The sequence below is a fragment of the Vidua macroura genome, chromosome 3 (assembly GCF_024509145.1).
Source record: "Vidua macroura isolate BioBank_ID:100142 chromosome 3, ASM2450914v1, whole genome shotgun sequence".
Taxonomy (NCBI): Eukaryota; Metazoa; Chordata; class Aves; order Passeriformes; family Viduidae; genus Vidua; species Vidua macroura.
Window position 1 is genome coordinate 38526973 of NC_071573.1, and position 20640 is coordinate 38547612.

Genomic DNA, 20640 nt, shown 5'->3' on the forward strand with positions numbered 1-20640 from the left:
ACACACGCCTGGTGGATGGCTTTTTAAATTGGTCTTTCCATCAATAAGAACTATTACAACAGCAATAAAATAATGGCCTTATTAATATTCACAAAGTGTGAGAAAATCAAATTATCTCAGTAGAATGTTTTTTATCTTTCAAATGGAAATAATCAATCTGCTGCCAACTGTAGCTGTCAAAATATGAAGATTTTAGGTTAGATTTTATGTTTTTAAATTAATGCTTTTCCCCATGATTTTAATGGGTTAGTCTCAATTTGTTGCTTTCTGATGTATAAAGAAAAAATACCTTAAGTTCCTCTCAATGCAGAAGTACTGGGAATACCAGTGTGACCTCCATGGTTTAGTTGGGAGACTTGCTTTGTGTCTGAGAAGATACTCCCAGCTTCTACTGGCAGCTTTTTAATGAACAGGGCAATCATGTCATCAACTTCATCAGCTAGGGAGAATATGTTAGTTAAGATGTCTTCAAATGAGACACAAGACTGAGATAAATATAAACTTTCCTGTTGCCAGTTAAAAATGTTCTCAGTCTGTCAAAATCCTTCTGCTTATCCAGTCAGCACTGGTTTGTGACAGTTTTCCTTGAACCTTGCTCTCCCCTCCTTTCTGACAGGAGAGAAAATTCTTTAATGCCTGTCGTTCTGTGTCCCCTGTGTGTGGCAGTGAAAGCAGTGCCAAAGAAAACAGACGAAAGAGCATGTGTGAGACCTTGCAAAGCAGCTTGGAGCTCAGAACAGAAAGGAACAAGTGAGGAGAAAAATGTCATTAGTGGCAGAGAGGCTCCTTCTTTCGTGGACTTCAGCCAGGTCTGCTGGGGGTACCTTCAGTCTGCTCAGAGAGATGGATTTAAAGTGCTTTAAACCCAAGTCTTCCTTTAAAGATCACACTTATAAACAAGAAAATTGGGTTTTCCCTGTGTATTCTGTTTTAAATTACAAAAAAGTGAAATGGTTGGGCAAAACCTGTATTGACCAAAATCTATTGTAGTGCTGTTGTTACCTGATCCCCTTGGGAGTCAGGAGGACATCAAGACTCTGAATCTTCACATTGCTTTTCCCCTTTAATTAAAAGATATTCTACTGATACTAACAGCTACATCGAGTCCATGTTCTTGCTCCCTATTTTTCATATCTTATCCATCAGACATCTTATGCACCAATTTTTTTATTTTGCAGACTGTAAGCTCTTGTGTCAGAGGCTTGTCACACAAGGTAATGTGTTGGGAAGAGGTGCCAAAAGAAATCAGTAGCATCTCATCTCTATTCTTTAAAGATTATTTTAGCTAATAAATACATTATTCGGCAATGATAAGGTTGCTCATCTAAATACTGCTTAATTTGTTTAATTGTGGGGAAAGCAGGGAAAAATCCATCTGTACAAATCAGTGAAAGGGAATCTTATGATTGGTATAATCTCTAAAATTAAATTGGATAATGTCTGCATAATGATAGGATTTGCATGGCTCTTTAGACCTTCTGCCTTTGAATAAGTTCTCATCTAATTACTCTATTTTCCTGCTTTGTGCCACTGCCAGAACTCAAATTTCTTTTTGTTATTTCAACTTATGGTTAAAGAGCCTGGGGCTTAAGGAAGAGTTACTTAGTTTTTAGAGGAATTATCTAGTATTCTTTTGGTTACAAATGTTGCCAAAGACTGAGTACTTGGATTTAAAAGCTGTGTCTAGCTGGACGCTTGTGTTTGCACTTGGCTAGTTTGTTTATTTCTGCTTCTTTTTAATCAAATGCACTGAAGCAGTATAAATTGGTGTCTGTAAATGCTGAATCGGGGAATGTTCATATTTTAGATGGTTCTAAATTAAGGTTTTGCTTTGCTATTAAATCCCTTTATTTATATGTTAAATATAGTTGTGATTGTCAAGTGGGTATTTCAGGCCATCAGAGGTGGGCTGTGAACAGTTTGGGTTAATTGTGGCCACCTGACTTCAGTAAAAGGAGGCTTTGCCCACCACCTGATGCTAATTTGGGTAATGATGCAGAATTTCTGTGATTGGAGCTGGTACCTTGTAGGGGGAAGGCACAGACAAGGTGTGTAGTACCAGAGCTGTGCCATTTACTCCTCCCTGAGCTTTGGGAGGAGAACAGGAGCAGAAGAGTTTTCTCTTTGTTCCTGAGAGGATTTCATTTCCTCGTGGTGAGCTCCTGTGGACTGCTGGGCTGGGAAAGGTATGTGCATCCTCTTTCTGGGAATTCTGTGTGCTCTTGGTGTGAGAGGAGTGAAAAGTTTCTTGGAGCTGAACTGTGAGACTTTTTTTCTCTGTTTGTTTAGTTTTGCTAACAAAAGATGTCTGATAAAATCCTGTCCCTGCTCTGAGGGGATGAGGGGTGACACTCAGTGGGTGAGGGACTTATAGCAAAAAGTGGCATTAGAGAACCGGTCTCTGAAATGTTTTGGACCCTGTCCCTGGTGTTACTGATCAAAATGGTTGTAAGAGTGAGGTGAGAGTGGCAGCTGTGTCTGAAGTATTTAATGGCCTTGTAGAAGTATCGTGGTGGTGGGTTCTTAATTTGGCAGCCTGGGAATTGTAACAGGGAACATGACAGAGCCAGGATTAATGTCTCTTCCTTGTGTCCCTCTGTTCATGCTTCGGTTGGCACTTGGGTGTTGCAGGGGAGTGGAACTGCCTTTCTTTTCACTGAATAGCTGAGCAAAAGGAGAAGAAATGGCACACAGCTCACCTCTGTCCCGTTGCTTTACATTCTCGTTGTTGCTGGGCAGCTTGTCTCAAGTGGAGCTATTTTAAAAGAGGAGAAGCTGAGAAATTGGACCATGTAAAAATGATATTGAAAAAAAACTTGCCTAAACCAGTTTGATTATAGATTTTTGCTTAGACAACAAGAAAATGTTATTTGCTGGAGACATGTTTGCAGAAACAGACTATTTAAAATGCTTGTTTGAACTTTTTTTCTTCATGCACTTCAAATAGTGCACTACAACTCTCCCTGCAGGTGATGCATGATTCCACTTTGCAGTAATTGCCGTGATGGCCTGAAATGACCTACAGCTGGGTTTGTCAATGATCAAAGGTCTTTGCTCCTTTTGTGATCCCAGCCATGATGCCCTCAGGGTGTCCAAAATGGAGCTCCATTTTCCCCCTTAAATCTTCAACAACTCCCATCTTCTGTAGCAGCTTGTACACTTTCCTCCCAAGATCTCCAAATAGTTTCCTAATCTGGAAACTTCTCTTTAAAAACTTAGACCTGTAACTAAAAAGAGCCAAATGAGAAAAACTAATGATTTGCTGTGGCTCTGCAGCCTGATGTAATGATGTGAAAAGGTGCTAATAATAGTTAATGTTCTAGATCTTGAATGGTTTAAATATTTGGCGAAATCCTCTATTTAGAACAATCGCATCATAAGAGGAGATTATTTAAATGGAGTTTGTGTAGGCAGCTACTTTTCTCAGGAAATTCTTGTGAAGTTGTGTGCCCTTGTTTTGTACTGCAGTAGGAAATTAGGTATCTGAGAACTTGAAATAATTAACTTTTAAATGGCCACATGTGTTGCTAAACAGCTTGAGATAGAAATGCTGCTGGGGCAGCCTCCACCGTGGGCACATGAGCAACACGGTGCATTGAAGGAACAATTTCTCTTTCATATCTGCCCTAGAGGGGTTGCTGCAAATGGAACTTTTACATGGCATGTGAGTCATGTCACATATGCCATTCCTTGGAGTATTAATTTTACCCTGTTTTCCTTTATTATTAAATATTTACGTTAACAGGAGCGGCCTTTCACAGTGTTCCGCTGTGGGAAGTCTGTAAGGTAAAAGCAGTCCCTGGCTTGTTAGTTTGGTATCTTGCTCATTTCCTAGGCTTGCAAAGGTGAAATGGATTCTTAAAGACTCCATTTTTGTTAATTTTAAGACTAGCAGCATTTTCCAGCAAACTAATCCAGGAAGTGGTTTTTAAGCTCTGAAGGCTGCCATCTAGCAGCCTAATGAAGTCTCCTGGCAAAGCTAAACTGGAAACATCAGGTGAAGTTTGCTCAGTGTTTCTGTGGGTTTTGTCTGTTTTAATGCTGAGCTCATACACAAAAATAAGGAGAGCAGCAGAACAGTAAATCCATGTCAGCACAGTTCTGCTGCTGCTGATTGGAAGGAGGCACGTGGGAGCAGATGGAAGGGTCCTTCGTTGACACAAATCCAGTGATGAGGGATAGAAATTGTTGTTGCTCAGTTCTTATTTTCTCTGACTAGACTGAAGTCCTCTGCTTTCCTTTGGCAAGTATGTTTTTTGGGAACAAAAAAGGCTCTTTTCTCATAAACTGCTTTTCTTGGAATTGTCAATTTACTACTTAATTTTAAACATTTTTCTCTGGAAATCTTTGCAGATAACTTTCATTTCATTAGTTGTGTGAGAAATCTCCATTTATTTCTCTACTTTTTATCTGAAATTTTGGTATTTAAATGTTAAGTTTTATGCTGGTAATGTCAGCATCTTGTAACATCAGCAGTTAGTGGGAAATCAGCAAAAATTAAAATGGGGGTTTAAAATTGCACATCTTTGTCATGCTGGTGTTGGGGTTCTTTATTTTTAAACAACACTGAAATCTGATTCTCATTGAAGGACGTTATGTTTTAGCTGAGATCATAATGCAGTTTTAAAATATGAGAGTTCATGCTAATGAAAGAAGAAACAGGGCTATTTGTGGGTGATTTGGTTTTTTTTTGGGTTTTTTTTTTTTTTTGGGTTTTTTAGGGAATATTTAATTTGAAGAAATCAAAAATAAAATTTACAGTATGTTTCTGGTTAAAAACAGACATGCAGTCAGGCTGAGTCTCTAAAGTTCTCTTTAAGAGCCATCACTTGGAGTGCTTCAGTAAATCATAAAGTGGTACCACTCATAAATAAGAGGCTGCAATGTTGAAAGTATTTTACTAACTTGCATCATTATGAATTTTTGGCTGAAAAGCTTTGGAGTAAGAAGTCTTTTTGTGGAGATTGTGTTAATTTTGAGGTCTCGTTCTCCCATGCTTTGTGAAACAAAATCTGTCTTCTGATGGAAGTGTTAACTGAGCAATTCATCTTAGTAAAGGAGTTTTAGTTAGGATTTGTAAAAAGTTATGCTTTGTAAGCGGATCACTTAGGTTTTTTCTGTATATATTTGGGTGAAGTGTTTTGTAGTGAAACTCACTTTGTACGTCAGTTAAGGTGTTTTGAATATCTGCTTTTGCTTGACAATATTGTTGCTCAGAGCTTGATGTATTCAGAAGTTTTTTTACTTGGTTGTGTTGTGTTGCTTGTTTGGGAGGTTTGTTTTGTGGGTGGGGGTTTTTTTTGTTTGTTTTTGGGGTTTTTTGTTGTTGTTTTGCGGGTTTTTTTTGGTTTTTTTTGGGGGGGGGAGGGGTTCGTTTTTTTGGTCACCTAATTTCTGCCATTGAGATGCAAATAGGAGAAGCCACCCCTGGTGATGGATCCTAGAAGTGTCCTACTTACCCACAGAGCTGTGTTTCTGAGAGGTTTCTAGCTCCGCATGGGAGGTGGGGGTGCTCCAGCAGTGTCACTGCTGGAAAAATTCCCTTTCACCATGTCACTTCAATTTCACTCTGCAGAGGGTGTTGGTTCAGTCAGCACCGATGCTGATGGGGAGTTGTCCTACTCCATTTTCCCTGCTTGCCTGGAGGTATTACACAGGGCAGGAAAAAGCCCTTGTATCTTTTTCCTTTCAGCAGGAAAAATGCCTTTCTGATGTGGGTGGAGGGAGAGTGGGTGGCTCTCCTTGGCTGGTTAGGAAACGCTGCTTTTATGTAATCTCTTTTCACACTCCAGCCATGTGTGGAAAATAAAGTTTGGCTGTGGACATAATATCCTTCCATTAAGAGAACCTGGGAATTCAGTGGCTGGCATAGCGATTTTATGGTACTGTGTTGGGTAAATGGAAGCCACACCTCAGAAGGAGTTTTTGCCTTGTGCTGTGTTAAGGAAACACTTAAAAATGAGAGCCTGTGCTCTTAAACCCAATGCCCTTCCCCAGAAACTGAAACCTCTGTCTCTGGGGCTGGAAAGTGTTCAAAAGATTTTAAATGTGGAATGTTTGGTGCAGATTGCAGTCGGCCTTTGGGACAGGAAGGGAGCAGCACCTTTCAGGGATGACTTGTGTGTTTTCCCCTTCACTTCCTTGCTCCCCAGTGGACTCTGCTGTGTTTGTTTGCCCTTCCTCCTGCATGTCCAGCACCTTCTGTCCACTGCCTTGGTATTGGTTTCCCTGGGAGGTCCTTTTCTGTTGGGCTGTCAGAGTTTCTGTTCACAATCTGGTCCCATCAGGTCCATCCTGCTTTTTCTCCTGCCTCATAGTGCAGACTCCTTCCGGTACATCTGGGTTGTGCTGCTCTGGGGTGATCTGGAGGAGGTAGAGTGTGTGATTTCAGGAAAGATGTGGGCTGAGGAGCAGTCTCTGTTTGTGGAAAGGATCCTGGTGAGCCAGGGGATGTGGAGCCAAGCAGCTCCTGGAACAAAGGGCCTATAGTGGTACTTGGTGTAGCAGTTCTGTGACTCTGTCTCATGTACCCATCAGTTGTCCTCCAGTGTGGTTTTCGTCCTTAAAAGCTTTGCCACCATTGAACTGTGACACTGCTTTAATGTGCTCTAAATTTGGAATTGAGGTTTCTCTCTATATGGTCCTTAATCGAAAAATGTAATTTTTAGAAAACTGAGCAGAAATGTCTTTGGCTCAGCAGGAATTGAGGACCCTTCTTAATACCAAGTCCTACACTGAGCTATATTTCTTACTCTGTTTTCTGTTGTCTTCAGGTGATTCTTATAATCCACAACATACAGCAAGTGATAAATGTTCTGTGGATCAAACCCAATTGACTGTATAGTGTGACAGGAAATGCAGGTTGTGAGGAGACTTGATTTTTGAAACACTGCTGTTGGGATTAACTTGAATAAGCCAGACAGGTCATGAGTGTCTGCAAGTGGCATTGCTTCTGCACAAGTCGTGGTTTAGTGCCAAAACACAGCGTAGCTTAATGCCTTGCCTGACTGGTTTATTATGTTTGTGCTGCTGCAACTACCACATTTCTCACTTCTTGCCTTTAAATTGCTTCTGTTATTCTTTATTTGTAATAATAATTAAAAAACAAGCCAAAAATATCCCCACCTCTTTTTCAGTACTTGATTTTGTCCAGGCACATAGCAAAATTAAAGATTGTTGGTGTCTGTACAGAGAATAAAAATTGGATTTAAGTACTTAAATATAATTTTTTGCTCCACTAATGCAATTGATGTGAATTGCAAATATTCTTTAACAGCCTCAATGTGAAAACTTTATGCACTTCTCAGAATGAAATAAATTTATCTAAATGGTAGTATTCTCACATCAATGTAAAGCCAACAGGACATGATGGACCTGGGAAAAACACTGCTGCTGGCACAGAAATCCAGAGAAGGACTGATTTTGCTTTGCCTGTTTCCTCATGATGGCTGGTACTGCAGCTTTGAGTGGAAATTGGAGAACTGGATTTGTCTTGGGAGATATTGGGCTTAAAGCAAACTCAGAAAAGCCAAATACACTCTTTGGATCATGGTAAAAAAGGCTTTAAAAATAACAGCTTCCTCTGGGGGCTTGTCTGTATAATACCAAAAGGAAAAGAATAAAGATATAAAGCAGATAGTATGGCTGTGCCTGAGGAGTGCTGTGTTTGTGGGCTTGCTTTCAGAGCTTGCTTTAGTAATTTTAACTTTCACTAGTGTTTGATGGAGTTTGTTGGGGCTGCTCACACAAGTAGGGGGGTGTGAGGAGACCTTGGGTGGAGAGAGCTAAGTAAGAGTTATGTGTCACTGGCAACGGCAGGTATAGCTGCCCAGTGGTGTGCGAGGCCAGGGAATGAAAATAAGAGTAGCTGCCAAGGTTTGTCTCACCCTATGGTTGGTCACTGACTTGGAGGGTGGAGATCCCTCAGTAAAGATCCCTTTGTGAATGGGGAAATCTGGGTATGGGCTCTCCCAAGTCACCTGGCTCTGATGATGGTGCTCCCTGGTTCTCTTGGGTGTTGGCTGTTGATCTGTTGGATTTACTGGGAATTGACTCCTTGTGTGCTTTCTCCCCTCTTCACCCTGGCCCTTCCTTCTGCTGAGGTTATTTGTTTGTTTTTCAGATGAGACCCTTTTTGCTCTTCCTGCTACATCTGCGCCTCTGATGCACTCCTCTGCAGGCAAGTTCTTTCTGCTCTCCTTTGTCTGAGTACCTCCTGCTTTTCTGACCTCATTAACCCTTTCCCACTAGTCTGCCTCTACTAAAAGTCAGCATGGGTCCAAGAATAGCCTCTGTCACGTTTTTTCAGTTTTGACTTTTTGGTTGATCTATTCCAGATTTTAATATGCGTTCATTTGTTTACGTGGTAAACTGTTTCATAAACAATAATACAGCCATCTGTGAATTCTTGGACCCTTGATGTAGGTAGGAGAGAAGTTGGTACTGTTAACAGGTTAATACATCAGAGCATAGTCACTTTACTGATTTAGCAGAAAGATTTAATCTATAGTAACTTTCTGCAGTATTTTAAAGAAGTAAAATTTGCACCTGTAGTATTGATTTGGTGGTTTTTATTAGGGACACCATCCACAAATTTCAAGAAAGGTGTCAAAAAAGACTTTGCTGGTACATGTTTGTGCAATATGTTTATGCCCAAGCATCCACCTACCCCCTGTCTCTGTCTCCCCTTGCCATCCTCCTGTTATGGCTTTGTTAATATTGCCCCTATACTTGTCTGGCATCTTCAGCTTTACTGAGATCTTTGCACTGCATAAAGTTGCTGCTTCTTGAGCCTCTTGCTCACTTCTCTCCTAGAAGTGAAGTAGAATAGCTTTAAGTGATAGTGTGTATTAATGGCTCATAGTATCTATGCTAGACCTTGGAAGAGCCATTTAATAGCTAAAATCATGTGAACCTGTTGAAAGTTTGCACTGACTTTGAGAGCCCTTGCCTTCTCTAACTTTCCTTTCTATCCACGGTCACAGAAAAAGTTCTGGACTTGCAGGAGCAGCCAGGTAGCACTAAGTCGCTTGGGCAAGAGGATTTTACTGCAGTCCCGCTTGATCCTGCTCCTTCTCTTCCCTCCTCCTCTCCTCTCTCAGCTGATCCCTTTAAAGAGCACGCAGCCTTTGGTACCCTCTCAGATGGATTTCCTGCAAGAGGCACTTACAAAGAGAGCTCCAGTGAGGTTTATAAAGAACCTATGAAAAATGCCAGAAACCCCTTTCTTGCAGAGGGAAATGATAAAGACATTTCAGAGATTAAATACTCACAACCCCCATTTGCTAAAGAAGCAGCAGCCATTTTATCTCCAGCTAAAGAAAAAACACAGCTAGAGGGCCCTGAAGAATTACCTAACCTGGAGAAAACACCTGCACAGCAGCTGAAAATGTCTCCAGAATCTCCCCAAGATTTATTTGAAAGAAATGAGGAAGATCTCTTCTATAACAAAGACAAATACAGAGGAGGTGGTGATCATGGTGAAAAAGGGGTGCTGAAAGAAGACTCTCTTAGGAGGGAAGAATATGCAGACTTCAAACCATTCGAGCCAATATGGGAAGTCAAAGGTGCTAGTCATGGACTGAGCAGCATGAGAGAGGATGTTGGAAGTAAGACAGATGCCAAGCTGGAGAGCAGTTTGGATGACAAATATAGTGTGGGTAAGCTGACTGTGCAGAAGGATTATGAAAGAGAGAGTGAAGGCAGTGCTGAAGAGCCTTCCTTCCCAAGCACCCCAGAAGCTGTAGAAGAACCTTCGCAGACTTACATCACTTGTACTAAATTTGACCCCTCTCCAAGTCCTGGTGGTAACAAAGGCAAATCTCTTTCTCCACTAGAGGAAGGCACTTCAGAAAATAGAACTGACGATGAGAAAAAAATTGCAGAACTGAAAGCTCAGACGGGCCTAGAACAATGTAATTTTGCTGCTGGAGCAGTTGGGCAGGAAGGGCAGGGAGCTGACCCTGCTAAAGCACAGGGGGTCCCGCCAGTGCCGCCCGACAGCACCGCCAACATGCCCGAGGGTCTCACTCCTGACCTAGTGCAGGAGGCATACGAGATGCACGATGCAGCCTGCACAAAACTGGCTTATGAAACCAAGATTGATTTAGTGCAAACCTCTGAAGCGGTGCAGGAGACTCTGAAACCCACGGTGCAAATCTGCCCCTCCTTCGAAGGCTCGGGATCTGCTCCATCACCTATATTGCCAGATATTGTTATGGAAGCTCCACTAAGCACTGGCACTGCTGGGGCAGAAGCAGCTGCTGTGCAGCTGGAAGCTTCCCCACTAGAAACATTTATGCCCACTGCCAAGTATGAGAATGTAAAAGAGGCTGAAAAACCTCCTGTATACCAAGAGGCAGTGAATGTACCACTGACACAGGCCCAGGAAGCAAAGGAAACAGGGGCATTTAAGCAACCTGATGGTGAGAGTAGCACCACTCCTGAAGATCTGGAGACTCCTTATATATCTATTGCATGTGACTTAATTAAGGTAACAAAGGTCTCTGGTGAATCTTCTTCTCCATCTTTCACAGAGTATTCAAAGACACCAGTAACAGAAAGCATTTCTCAGGATGTGCCTGAAGACAAGGAACTAGATGGAACCCTGTCTCCACAGTTTGAAAAAGCTGGCCTGTTTAATAGTCAAATGATATCTGACTTTGCTGAGGAAGCAAGTGAAGATCCATCTCTCCTCTTAAAAAGTAAATCCACCGAGAGTATTGCAACTGATGAAGAACATGAGGAGGAAGGACTGGTGGAATCAGTAGCTGCCACAGGCAAGCCTTATCTGGAGTCATTCCAACCTGAGCTGGACTCTTCCAAAATTGTTGCCTCTCCACCATCTGAGCCAATACCTGCAGGAATAGCCAAGGCAGATAAGATTCCTCTTCAAATGGAAGAACTGGATGCTTTGGTTTATTCAGCTGACGTATCTGTTGCTATGGAACCAAAAACAGGAGATGACAAAGCTCTCTCACCCATGGAGTCTTCCTCAGTCTCAGTGGAAGAAGACTTTGTGATGTTAGGTCATCCTAAAGCTGTTCCTGAATTTGTGACAGAAGCCACTGACCGAGAAACAATGCACAAAGATGAAGGTGAAGACATCAGTAAGGTGATCCAGGGTGAGAAGCAGTTGCCTTGCCCAGAGCTGCCCTGTGATCTGTCTGTGAAGAATGTAGAAGCAAAAGCTGAGGAAGATAGCAATGCCTTGAAAAAGTCTTTGGAGGCTGTGGACAGAGAAGTGCCTGAAGTATCCACCATGTCCTTACCAGCCACAGATACCTCACCTTTATCTGCTGAAAAAGAGATAGTCAGTGTAGTAAAACCAGTATCTCTCGAGAAGGAAGCTGCTTCTGTTAAAGAAAAGAAAAAACCTTCTGCTGTATTTTCAGCAAAGCTGAATAAGTCTTCAGGTAATCTGTGTATGCTGTCTTGCAGTTTGCTGATCTGCATAATTCTTTAGCTAAACTTAAGCATGTCTTGACTTACTCTTTTAAAATCACTTTCTGTAAACTTCTCTGTAGGCCAAGGGTAACAGAAAATGTCAGTGCCTGCACTTGTACCTTTTTCATGTTCTCATTACTTTAGTACCTTTTTTCTGTTTATCAGGGATGGACTCAGCATCTCCAGGTTTCTCCTCCAGCTCTGCTGCTCATGGTCTGTTGATGCAGAAATAAGTGACTGGCCACTGCAGGCCCTTCCATATTTGTCCCCAGGCTGGGCATGAGGTGGCCTCCCAAACTCTGAATCTGGGATGCTGTTTGCTGTGTGCACATGATTTGAAGATGCATTTCTTCCTTTTCACTAACAGTTCAGACATCAGACTGTTAAACTCAGGAAAATACCCCTGCTGCTCCTGTATGTACCTGGAATCTGGAGTCTGTGCATCTCCAGCCTGCGTTAGATCAAGGCCAGTGGTTTAAACAAAGTGGCGAATATGAGGGAGCTTAGTATGCAGGTTACTGAAAAGTGGTCATTAAGAAGTTGAGTGTTCTGCAAACACTAAAATTGGTTTAGGTACAGCACAGGTATTAATTTCTGTTTCTCTTTTCAGGTGGGCTTGCACTTCAGTGTAGTTAATTTTTCTTACAGTAATGTGCAGTTATAGTAGCAGGAAGTTGTAATCTTTTCTCTAAACTGAGCACCTCATGAATTTCCAGCTTTTTGTTGACTAGAGGAGTACTTTGCTTTTTGATATTGCAGCACTCAGCTGCTACTTAAGCTTTGACCAGAAGGAATCACACCAAAAAAAAAAAAAAACACCTACTGCAGAAAGCACAGTGCTCTAAATAGAAAAGCAGGAGTTAGTTTGACTCAGCAGTTAGTTTGACTCAGCAGCAGTACTGTATTTATGCAGTAGTATACTGCATATATATACAGTTCATAAAATAGGATTACAGAATACCCTGAGTTAGAAGGGAACAGCAGGTGAATGTTGAAGTGAACATTAGTGTTGATGCCATTGAAATTAGTTTGGGAAATAAGGTAGAAGATGTATTTTTTTAATATTTACCTTTGCCATTTCTCCTGTCTCACTTCCCCTATACATACAGGTAAGGCAGAAAGGAGAGAGTTTTGCTTTTCTCTTGGCTTGGGGTAAAACTTCATTGATAATCTGCACTGTTAAAACTCTGTGTGTCTGTGTGTTCTGTGAAGGCTCCTCAGGCTTCCAGCAGATAGAACTGTCTAGAGAGCAGCTGTATGTCTTGGACTTCATGTCAAGGGGTTAATTGCTTAGAGCTCAGACTACTTTAAAAAAAAGCTAAAGCAAAACACTGCACTTAATATAAGAGCTTTTGTGTTAGTTTTTTTGAAGGGAGACCTTTTGGGTCTTTAATCATTGCATAGATGTAGCAGGCTGGGGGTGGCAAGTCCTTGCCTGGGGATGGCAGCTCCTCCCTATGGGTCTGAGGAAGACACAGCTGCTGCTCTTCCATCTGTGGGAAGCTGCCACAGAAGCTGCAGATACTCAGCTGCCAGAGCAGAGAGGAGGAGTTGAACAGTGTCATCACTCTCCCATCCATGGCCCAGTGCAGGGACAGGGCCCAGGTCTGTCCAGGTGCTGTGAGCTGGGCTGGGGAGCTGCAACCTCTTAGTATTGTGTTCACTCTGGAGAGCAGCTGCAGTTTTCATTTTTGACGTGCTGTGCTGTTTGGGAAGAATTTTTTTTGGTTTACGCCAGAGGAACACTTGCTTAAAGCTAAATAGATGAGAATACCAACTCAAAAATGGGCCTTTTTTTCTGGATTTTTCTCCACGCTCTGCTGTGTTGCAAAATACAGAAGTGGACTTCTGAGACAAACCACAAACATCAGTTGTCTGCTTTAAATACCACACTGCTTAGGCACAATTTCAGAGTATCATTGAAGAGCTAACAAGGAGGGATTGTTCATCACAAGGCCAAGTGCATCTGTGCATGTGTTTGGCCTTCTGAGTCTACCTTTGTTCTTTGGGGTTTTTTTTTTTCCTACCCATCAGTGGAACTGAAATAGATTTCACTGTGTCTTAAGACTTGTGGAATTCAGCTGGTGTGATGGTGTGACTGATGCTTGTTAAAGCTTTAATCTGAGCTGCCTTACTGGTGTACTTAAATCCAAGGTTGTGGAATGCTTACTTAACAGTGCTATTTTTTGGAAGCTAACATAAATGCCAGTGTGTTGTAACTTCCCACAGCCCCAGTGGGCTGTGGGGAGCTAACAGGGATTATAAAAATGTTGTAGATACTTTTTTAACTTACCTAGGCCACTGAAGCAAATGTAAAGCTTTGAAGAGCATCCTGGGTTGAAGGAGGTTTGTTAAATGGTGCCTTGCACACCTTTGGGTAACTTGAACATATTTAAGAAACACACAAAAGCAAAAAACCCCAAGCCCAAACAAATTCAGAACTGTAGGTAACAACTGGGACAATTTTAAGGGCAAACAACCCCTGCAACACCAGCAATTTCTGCTGTCTTGAATACAGTGATTTTTTTTCCCCCAAGTTTGTATTTCTCAGTAGTTGCTGTATTTGGCTTTGAGCAAACAACCTTGCTTCTCTGTCTCCCTCAAAAGACCTCAGATATGCATTCCTGAGCTCCATCAATGCACTGCCTGGTAAGATGTGACCTCCGAGGGCAGTTCCTGTGGGTTCAGGTGCTGCTGCGCCATTTCCCGCAGGAGGTGTGAGCACCAGGCCAGTGCAGCAGGTGCTGGGGAGCCATGGATTACGGCCAGCCTGTGTGACAGGGCTGTAATGCCATCTAGTGTTTGTCACCGAGGTGGAACCTCAGTGCCTGCCGGACAGGAAGGGATCCATCCAGGTTTGGAGAAATTCCCAACTCCTGAAATGAATTTGAGATGTGAAAGCTAAATATACACATTACACATCTCAGTCCTTCTGTTGCACAGACTTTCTTCTCTCATATAGATCATTAATCCTCCCCAAGCCCATGCTTTCCACAAACTTGGTTTTGATTGATGGGATGTAGAGGTTTTTATATGATTGATATTATTGAATTACAGACTCAAAACCTCTTGCCACAACAAAGTTATATACTAAAATGGAAATTGGCAGTTTAAATCCCTCAGTGTGTCCATGTTGAGTATTACAATAATATTTGGAAGTAATGTTGAGCTCTTTTACCATCAAGACACTCAGTTTCCCAGAACACCCTTGTTTTTCATTGTGGGTTTGACTATCAGCTCTGTAGACATTCCCTTCAGATTAAATCTAACTGGTTTATTTGCATTCATTTCAGGCACTCAGAAATGCAGCTAATTAATAATATTTTACATTTCCTGGATTTTCTTGGGGGGGCAAATACAAAGGTGAAGCCCAGGTGGGAAATGTGCTTTGAGAGGGTGGTACTAATGCTGAATTTTTTTTCCTCCTACAACAAGAGGGCAGAAACCAAATACTTCCTGTGATGCTGTAATAGAAACCAGGTCATTGCAGTTGTGTGAATCTTAAAGGACATTAGAAGTTCTGCCTGATACCAGCTGTACCCATTTGGGGAATTTCTGTTATTTTCTGTGTTTGTAGTGAGTTAAATGGCACCACTCAGCAGATAGGAGGTATTTGGGTTTTTTTGTTTTTCACTGGACAAAAAATGCCTTGGAACATCTCTGAGTTTCTTTCAGAAGCAGATTGGTAAAATTCCATTTAATTCACCATAAAATATCTTGGTTTAATTTTATCTCATTGTACTCTTAGATTCTTTGCTTGTTCAGGTCATATTTTATGCTACCATGTAAATAGTAATAAATGGAGAGTTCCAGAGGGAAGAGAATTTGCAGAGGAGGAGGAATGAGGGGAAAAAAACAAACCCAATGAGTGAAATTTTTCTGAAGGAAAGACTCAGACCTGCTGTGTTTCATTAGAGCTCTTGTGACCCCTGTTGAGAGGCAAAGACTTGTGTCGCTGAGGCTGCTAAAAGAGCAAAGCCTGAGGGAAGTTCCTTCAGAGTGGCAGAATTAGGGAGAAAATGGAGCATTTGGGCCAAGTTCCCAACTTTGCCAGATAGGCACCAGCACTGAGGAAGAGCAGAGGGAGGTGCAGTGCTGTTCTCAGTGCGCCTGCTCATGGCGATTTAATGTGTGAGTAGGGAGCGAGTAAAGCACTTGCCCTGCCAGGCAGCAGCTCAGTAGAGCCTGGGGCGTTCCATGACATGTGTCCAGAACTGATTGTGTCTGACTTGTCTGGGGGACCTGATAATGCCACCTCCTCTGTACTTGGTCAAACCTGCTCTAGAGGCAGGTGTGCAGTATCCCTGCTGGAAACAGAACTTCTCCAGAAGTTTGGCAGTCCTGGTGCCCACTTTATGTGCAGCGTAGGGGCCCCTCTTACCTAAAATGGGAGATGGATTTCGTTCTGGGTGTGTTTGCATGGAGTTGTGAGAGTAGTGGTATGCAGAGAGTCAAGAGGAGGATCTGGAGGCCAAGGAGGCACTCCTGGGAGGCAGCAAGGACTCACTGGAGATGGGAGAAACAGGCCACTCTGCTGCGGCCACAACAAACTGGTTAGACAGAGTTACATAAATGCATTATTTTAAGTATAAGAATATAAACATGAAATAAAGAGGCTTTAATTTGGTATCTTTAGAAATTTGATAATTAATGGAAAGACCTTTGAACACACTGTTTTTGGCAAGTTTAGTGACAATGTAAATATGGAGGGGAACTCACAGATTTTGGTGGTTTCCAGTTCAGCTTGAAGACAGATGCAGATTCTCAGAGATGTTTTGTACTTTTTTTTGGTACAGTGCAACTTTTCACATTCGCTTGCACTGTGATGTTTGAATATTCACTCCCTACTTCCCTCCTGTTTTGGATTTGTTTGGATTTACCTGTTGAAATTGGAACTGAAATGCACATCTTTTTATAAGTAAAAGAGGTGTAACTGGTCTTGATGTCAAAGGAGGCCTTAAATTTATGTAACAGTTGAAGTCAAAACCAGGGCTTTGGGGTCTCTTTGTAGTAATCTTTCTCAGTGTAAGATTGTTCTAATGAAAAGTTGAAGTGTCTATTTAAGGTCTGAATTGGCATCCCTAGCGCTCCTGGTCTACAGTATTTTCATGGAAATGTGGGAATGCCATTTTCTAGTTCTTAAGAAAATGGTGTACTAGATTTTTAAGAGGCTTTGGAGCAGCCCTGGGAAGATTTTAGCTTTCTGTTGTTAGCTCCAGATCTTAAGAAGAAACTCCAGACTAGAGAAGAAATTGTGGGTTCTTTCAGCAGGGATGGAAACAAAATGACATCAGGATTCCCACAGTTCTTTCTCTTTCAGATTCAGAGTTGTAGTTCACACTCCTCTCCTGTTTGTGCAATACTTTCCAAATAGTACTTTCTATATGTTGGTACTGTAAACTGTCAGGTTCCTGTTTTTATTTAAATGAAGGGAACAGTTAATTGTCAGGTCAGCAGCTGCCAACAGAGAATGCTGATGTAAAATAGAAAAGGGGAAGGTGTTTGCTTGTTGGAATTAGGTAAAGGGCTGAGTAACTTTTTCTGCAGCCTTCCTTAAGAGGAATAAATACGGCTGAGCAGCTCCTGAGGACTGAAGATACCAGGAAAAGGATTAATCGTGTTCTTCATGAGCCTTTGCTTTTGTTCCAGGCACGGAAAGGGTCCTTTTCTGTTTCCCTTCACGCTGCTTGTTGTGAAGGGAGAAGTGTTACAAAGATGTCTCTGTTAGTCCTCCAGCAGGCAGACATTAGTTTACAGAAACCCGAGGGGAAGCCATACATCTGGGAGGTTTGTAAACGCCTTTGAACCTCTGTTTGAAAAGCAATCTATTTAAAGCTCGCCTGGTGACTACTTTTAGCCGGGCCGCGAAAAGCCGCTTAGCGCGGCCCTGCTTTGGAGCCCTCGCTGCCGTCCGCGCAGCGGGGCCGCCGTGCCGGGAGGAGCCGCTCCCTCGGGGCCGGGAGAAGCTGCTCCCGCCGTGCCGGCGCTCCTTGCCGGCGCTTCGGGCTGCGCCGGGCACAGCGGGGCCGTGCGGTGCCAGCACTGCGTCAGCTCCACACCCCGTCAGCTGACCCGCTCCTGCAGCACCAGTGCAGCACTACTGCGGAGCCCGGGGAAGCCCATGATTCCCTTCCTGGGCTGCAGGGCACTTCTCCCGCAGCTCTCCCCTCTTGGAATGCATAATTGATAATCCCAGCTGGAGAGATGGACAGTCAGCCGAGCAGTTGGAAGGATAAGGGTATTTATTCTTTCACCTTGTTTCCTTATTTTATTCCTTTTCAGATGCCGCGGGGCTGTTTTCGGCAAATGGTGTCTGTAGCGTGTATTTATTTGATTGTGAAATGTAGCCAAATATGTGGAGTCTCTTTGTGCCACGTGCAGAAATATAAAAGCTGCAGCTTAAAATGGGTGAATATGAGCAATGCAGAAGAATAAATACTTTATGTAGGTGAAATGTCTCGTGTGACACTGCAGGTCTTTTCCAGTCCTACAGAGCATATTAATGAAGGGCTTGTTTTGGTATGCACGGCACAAACACCAGCGTAGTCCGAATTTAGTCCGTAGTCCTTGGAAATTTCGAGATTATTAATAATCTAACGATACTATCCATTAACTGGAAAACCCAATGTAATTTGCAGGTCATGTTTTAATATTTTTAAGAGGAGAAATTGCATGCAGGCTACAGCAGGGTGGGGATATTTTCTCTTAAAATCTGTTTGAAATATACCCTTAATCCTGTTTGCTTTGAATCTTTCACAATTCTGTCAAATTCTGGGTAAAACTGTGTCTGGTTTTTCAGAATTTACAGCTGTAATATTAAAAATTTTTAGGTAAATAAGTAGCTAACCTTAAATTAGTGTGGTGCTGACCTTTGTTCCTGTAAGCACCAATGGGAGATCTCTGGTGTAAATCTCTGTGGATCATTACATTAGTGCCCAGTGTGTTAGAGTTTAAGCCTTACTGGAATAAGTCATCTTCATACTTTATCAACAGGACAAGCTTTAAAAAAAAATTAATCATCTCTGAATACTTAAATATATTTTAAAGGGACCTGTCATGCTTGGTTATTGTGAAGTTTTCCTCTTTTTGTGGCAATTGTTCAAAATCTGGGCTTTTTGTATTCTACTTGGACAAAATTGCTATCTCTCTGAAATCCATAGAACGCTTTTTCAGAACCTAAATATATAGCAAAAAAAGTCCTGAAAAGTGAAAACACTTTGCCCCTGCAAAATCAGGTTCTTAAAGTTTAATCTTTCATTAAAGAGCTGTAAAATATCAGGAAAAATATTATGCAGTGTTTAGTAATGTATTGTTGTTGATATGTAAGTAATTTAAATGTTCAAGGCTTTATACATCAGGCCTGAAATTTGTGGGGATGGGAAGAAAGAAAGGAAAGGGGAAAAAAAGGGCTGAGGTCAGAATGTTTTGGTAAAAATTGGAAGGCAAGTTCCCTTTTTGTCTTCAGGCCCAATTTGCAGGTTTGTTTTACCAACCAGCCTGGCAGGGGTGGTGCTGATCTGAAAGAACACTTCCAACCCTGGAATGTGAGGCCTTGAGAATAATGGATTCTGTTTTGGTTTAAAACCCCTGAATTGCCTATCTTGAGCAGAGATCAGGTCTAAAAGAAAATGGAAGCAGAAATGAAGGGGTCTGGGGAAGCAGAAGACCCAGGTTGTTCTCCTTTTGTAGCTGCTGTTGAAGTCTGGTTTAGAGTTGGGTTTTTTTTTTGTTGTTGTTGTTTAGAACAAGATGAAGATACTGTGTTTCACATTTTTCTTTCCTTAGGTCAGGCTCCGGTGGCGTGGAAAATGATGGGTAAAGTTCAGGGACTGATTGCACTATTCATCGAGCCCCAAAATAAATACAGAAGCAAATATTGCAACATGCTTGCAATATTTCCATGCTAAAAAATCACTTCAAAAATGAAATCTAAAACCAGAGAAGAGCAAAAAGTATGATTTGTAGTTGGACTTTGCAGCTGAAATGCTACTTCCTAATGAATCTAATCTTAAATTTAGATTTGGTTAATGTCTTGTAGTTGAGGAACAAGCATAATGCAAGTGGTACAACCTTTGCATTGATTAATACCTGTGGTATTGATCATCTAGATAGATAGGATGAAACAGGTCTACCCTGGGAGTAGCATGATTTTAATTTTTAATGCTCTTGAAGATAGGCCCTATGGAGTAATTGGTACTAAAATGTAACATTTATTTATTTAATTAATTTTTAATTATTTCAAGGAATTGTCAGGTTTTAATGGCTGAATATTGATATGATGGTATGGTGAACAGCACAGCTATACTTCCAGGTTATCCCAGGATTCTTTTCTAATTAATGAGCAGAAATCTCTCTGAATTTTGGTTTAACTGATGGCAAAGATTGCATAGGCAACCTTTATCATGAATAACTGGGGCTTTGGAATGGTTTTCCCAGTTGGTACAGTGTGCACACATGCACGAGTAGAATCTGGTCAAGTAGAAATGAAAGGAAAATGATGTTTTGGCTCATTAGGTAATACATGGGAATTAATTTTTTTTTTTTTTTTTTTTGAGATTCTGGTAGTGTTTGCCTTGTCGTTCTAGCATGTACTTGTGAAATCTGTATCACTTTTTTTGCTGGGGTTGTGGTGCAGATGTGCCAAGCCTGAGCTGTGTGTGGTGCAGCCTTGTTTTGTGCCCTCTGGCACCCAGCTGGAGCCACCTGCCCATCAGTCCCGCTGGATGTGCTGCTCCACGGGGATGCCTGTCCATGGGAAAGGGACAGCTCTGTTGATGGCAGTCCCGTGTGCTTGGCACCACTTACAGTCCTGCTGTCACCATCCAGTTTCTCCAGCCAGGAGCTGGTTCCTGGCTTGCAAGGAGACAGTCAAGGACCGAAGTGTTTGATGAGGGTAAATGGAGGCTGCAATTTTGTGGCCCAGTCTCTGCTCCTGTTAGGATGTAACCAGGATTTTGAATAATCATCCTGATGCAGGAAGCTGTGAAAATGTCAAACCCCAGTCTGTGGTGGTGCTCAACACACCATCCACTGGGATGGCTGATGGCTTCTCCTGAGGGTTGGGCTGTGTCCAGCGGGGCTGCCCCACTCCAGTGGAACTGCAGGGTCAGCACTTGGATTCTCTGCGCAGACATCAGTAGAAAACCTGAAGATCACATCCTGTGTGAATATGAAGTTTATTACGTGTAAGTGGAA

The 20640-nt window shown here is 42.1% G+C and overlaps 1 protein-coding gene across 5 annotated transcripts in view; it reads left to right on the forward strand.

Moving 5' to 3' along the window:
• RTN4 (reticulon 4) overlaps nt 1-20640 on the forward strand; it is a 39869-nt gene that overhangs the window by 5914 nt on the left and 13315 nt on the right. The window contains exons 2-3 of one of the 5 annotated variants that reach the window (XM_053972608.1): nt 8123-8179; nt 8985-11414. The exons of 1 other annotated variant lie outside the window; for it this stretch is intronic. In XM_053972608.1, the coding sequence (XP_053828583.1) occupies nt 8123-8179; nt 8985-11414 (2487 nt within the window). Of the gene's footprint in view, nt 1-8122; nt 8180-8984; nt 11415-17504; nt 17684-20640 lie in introns of those variants that run through there. 3 more of the 5 variants (XM_053972603.1, XM_053972604.1, XM_053972606.1) reach the window with 3 other exon arrangements.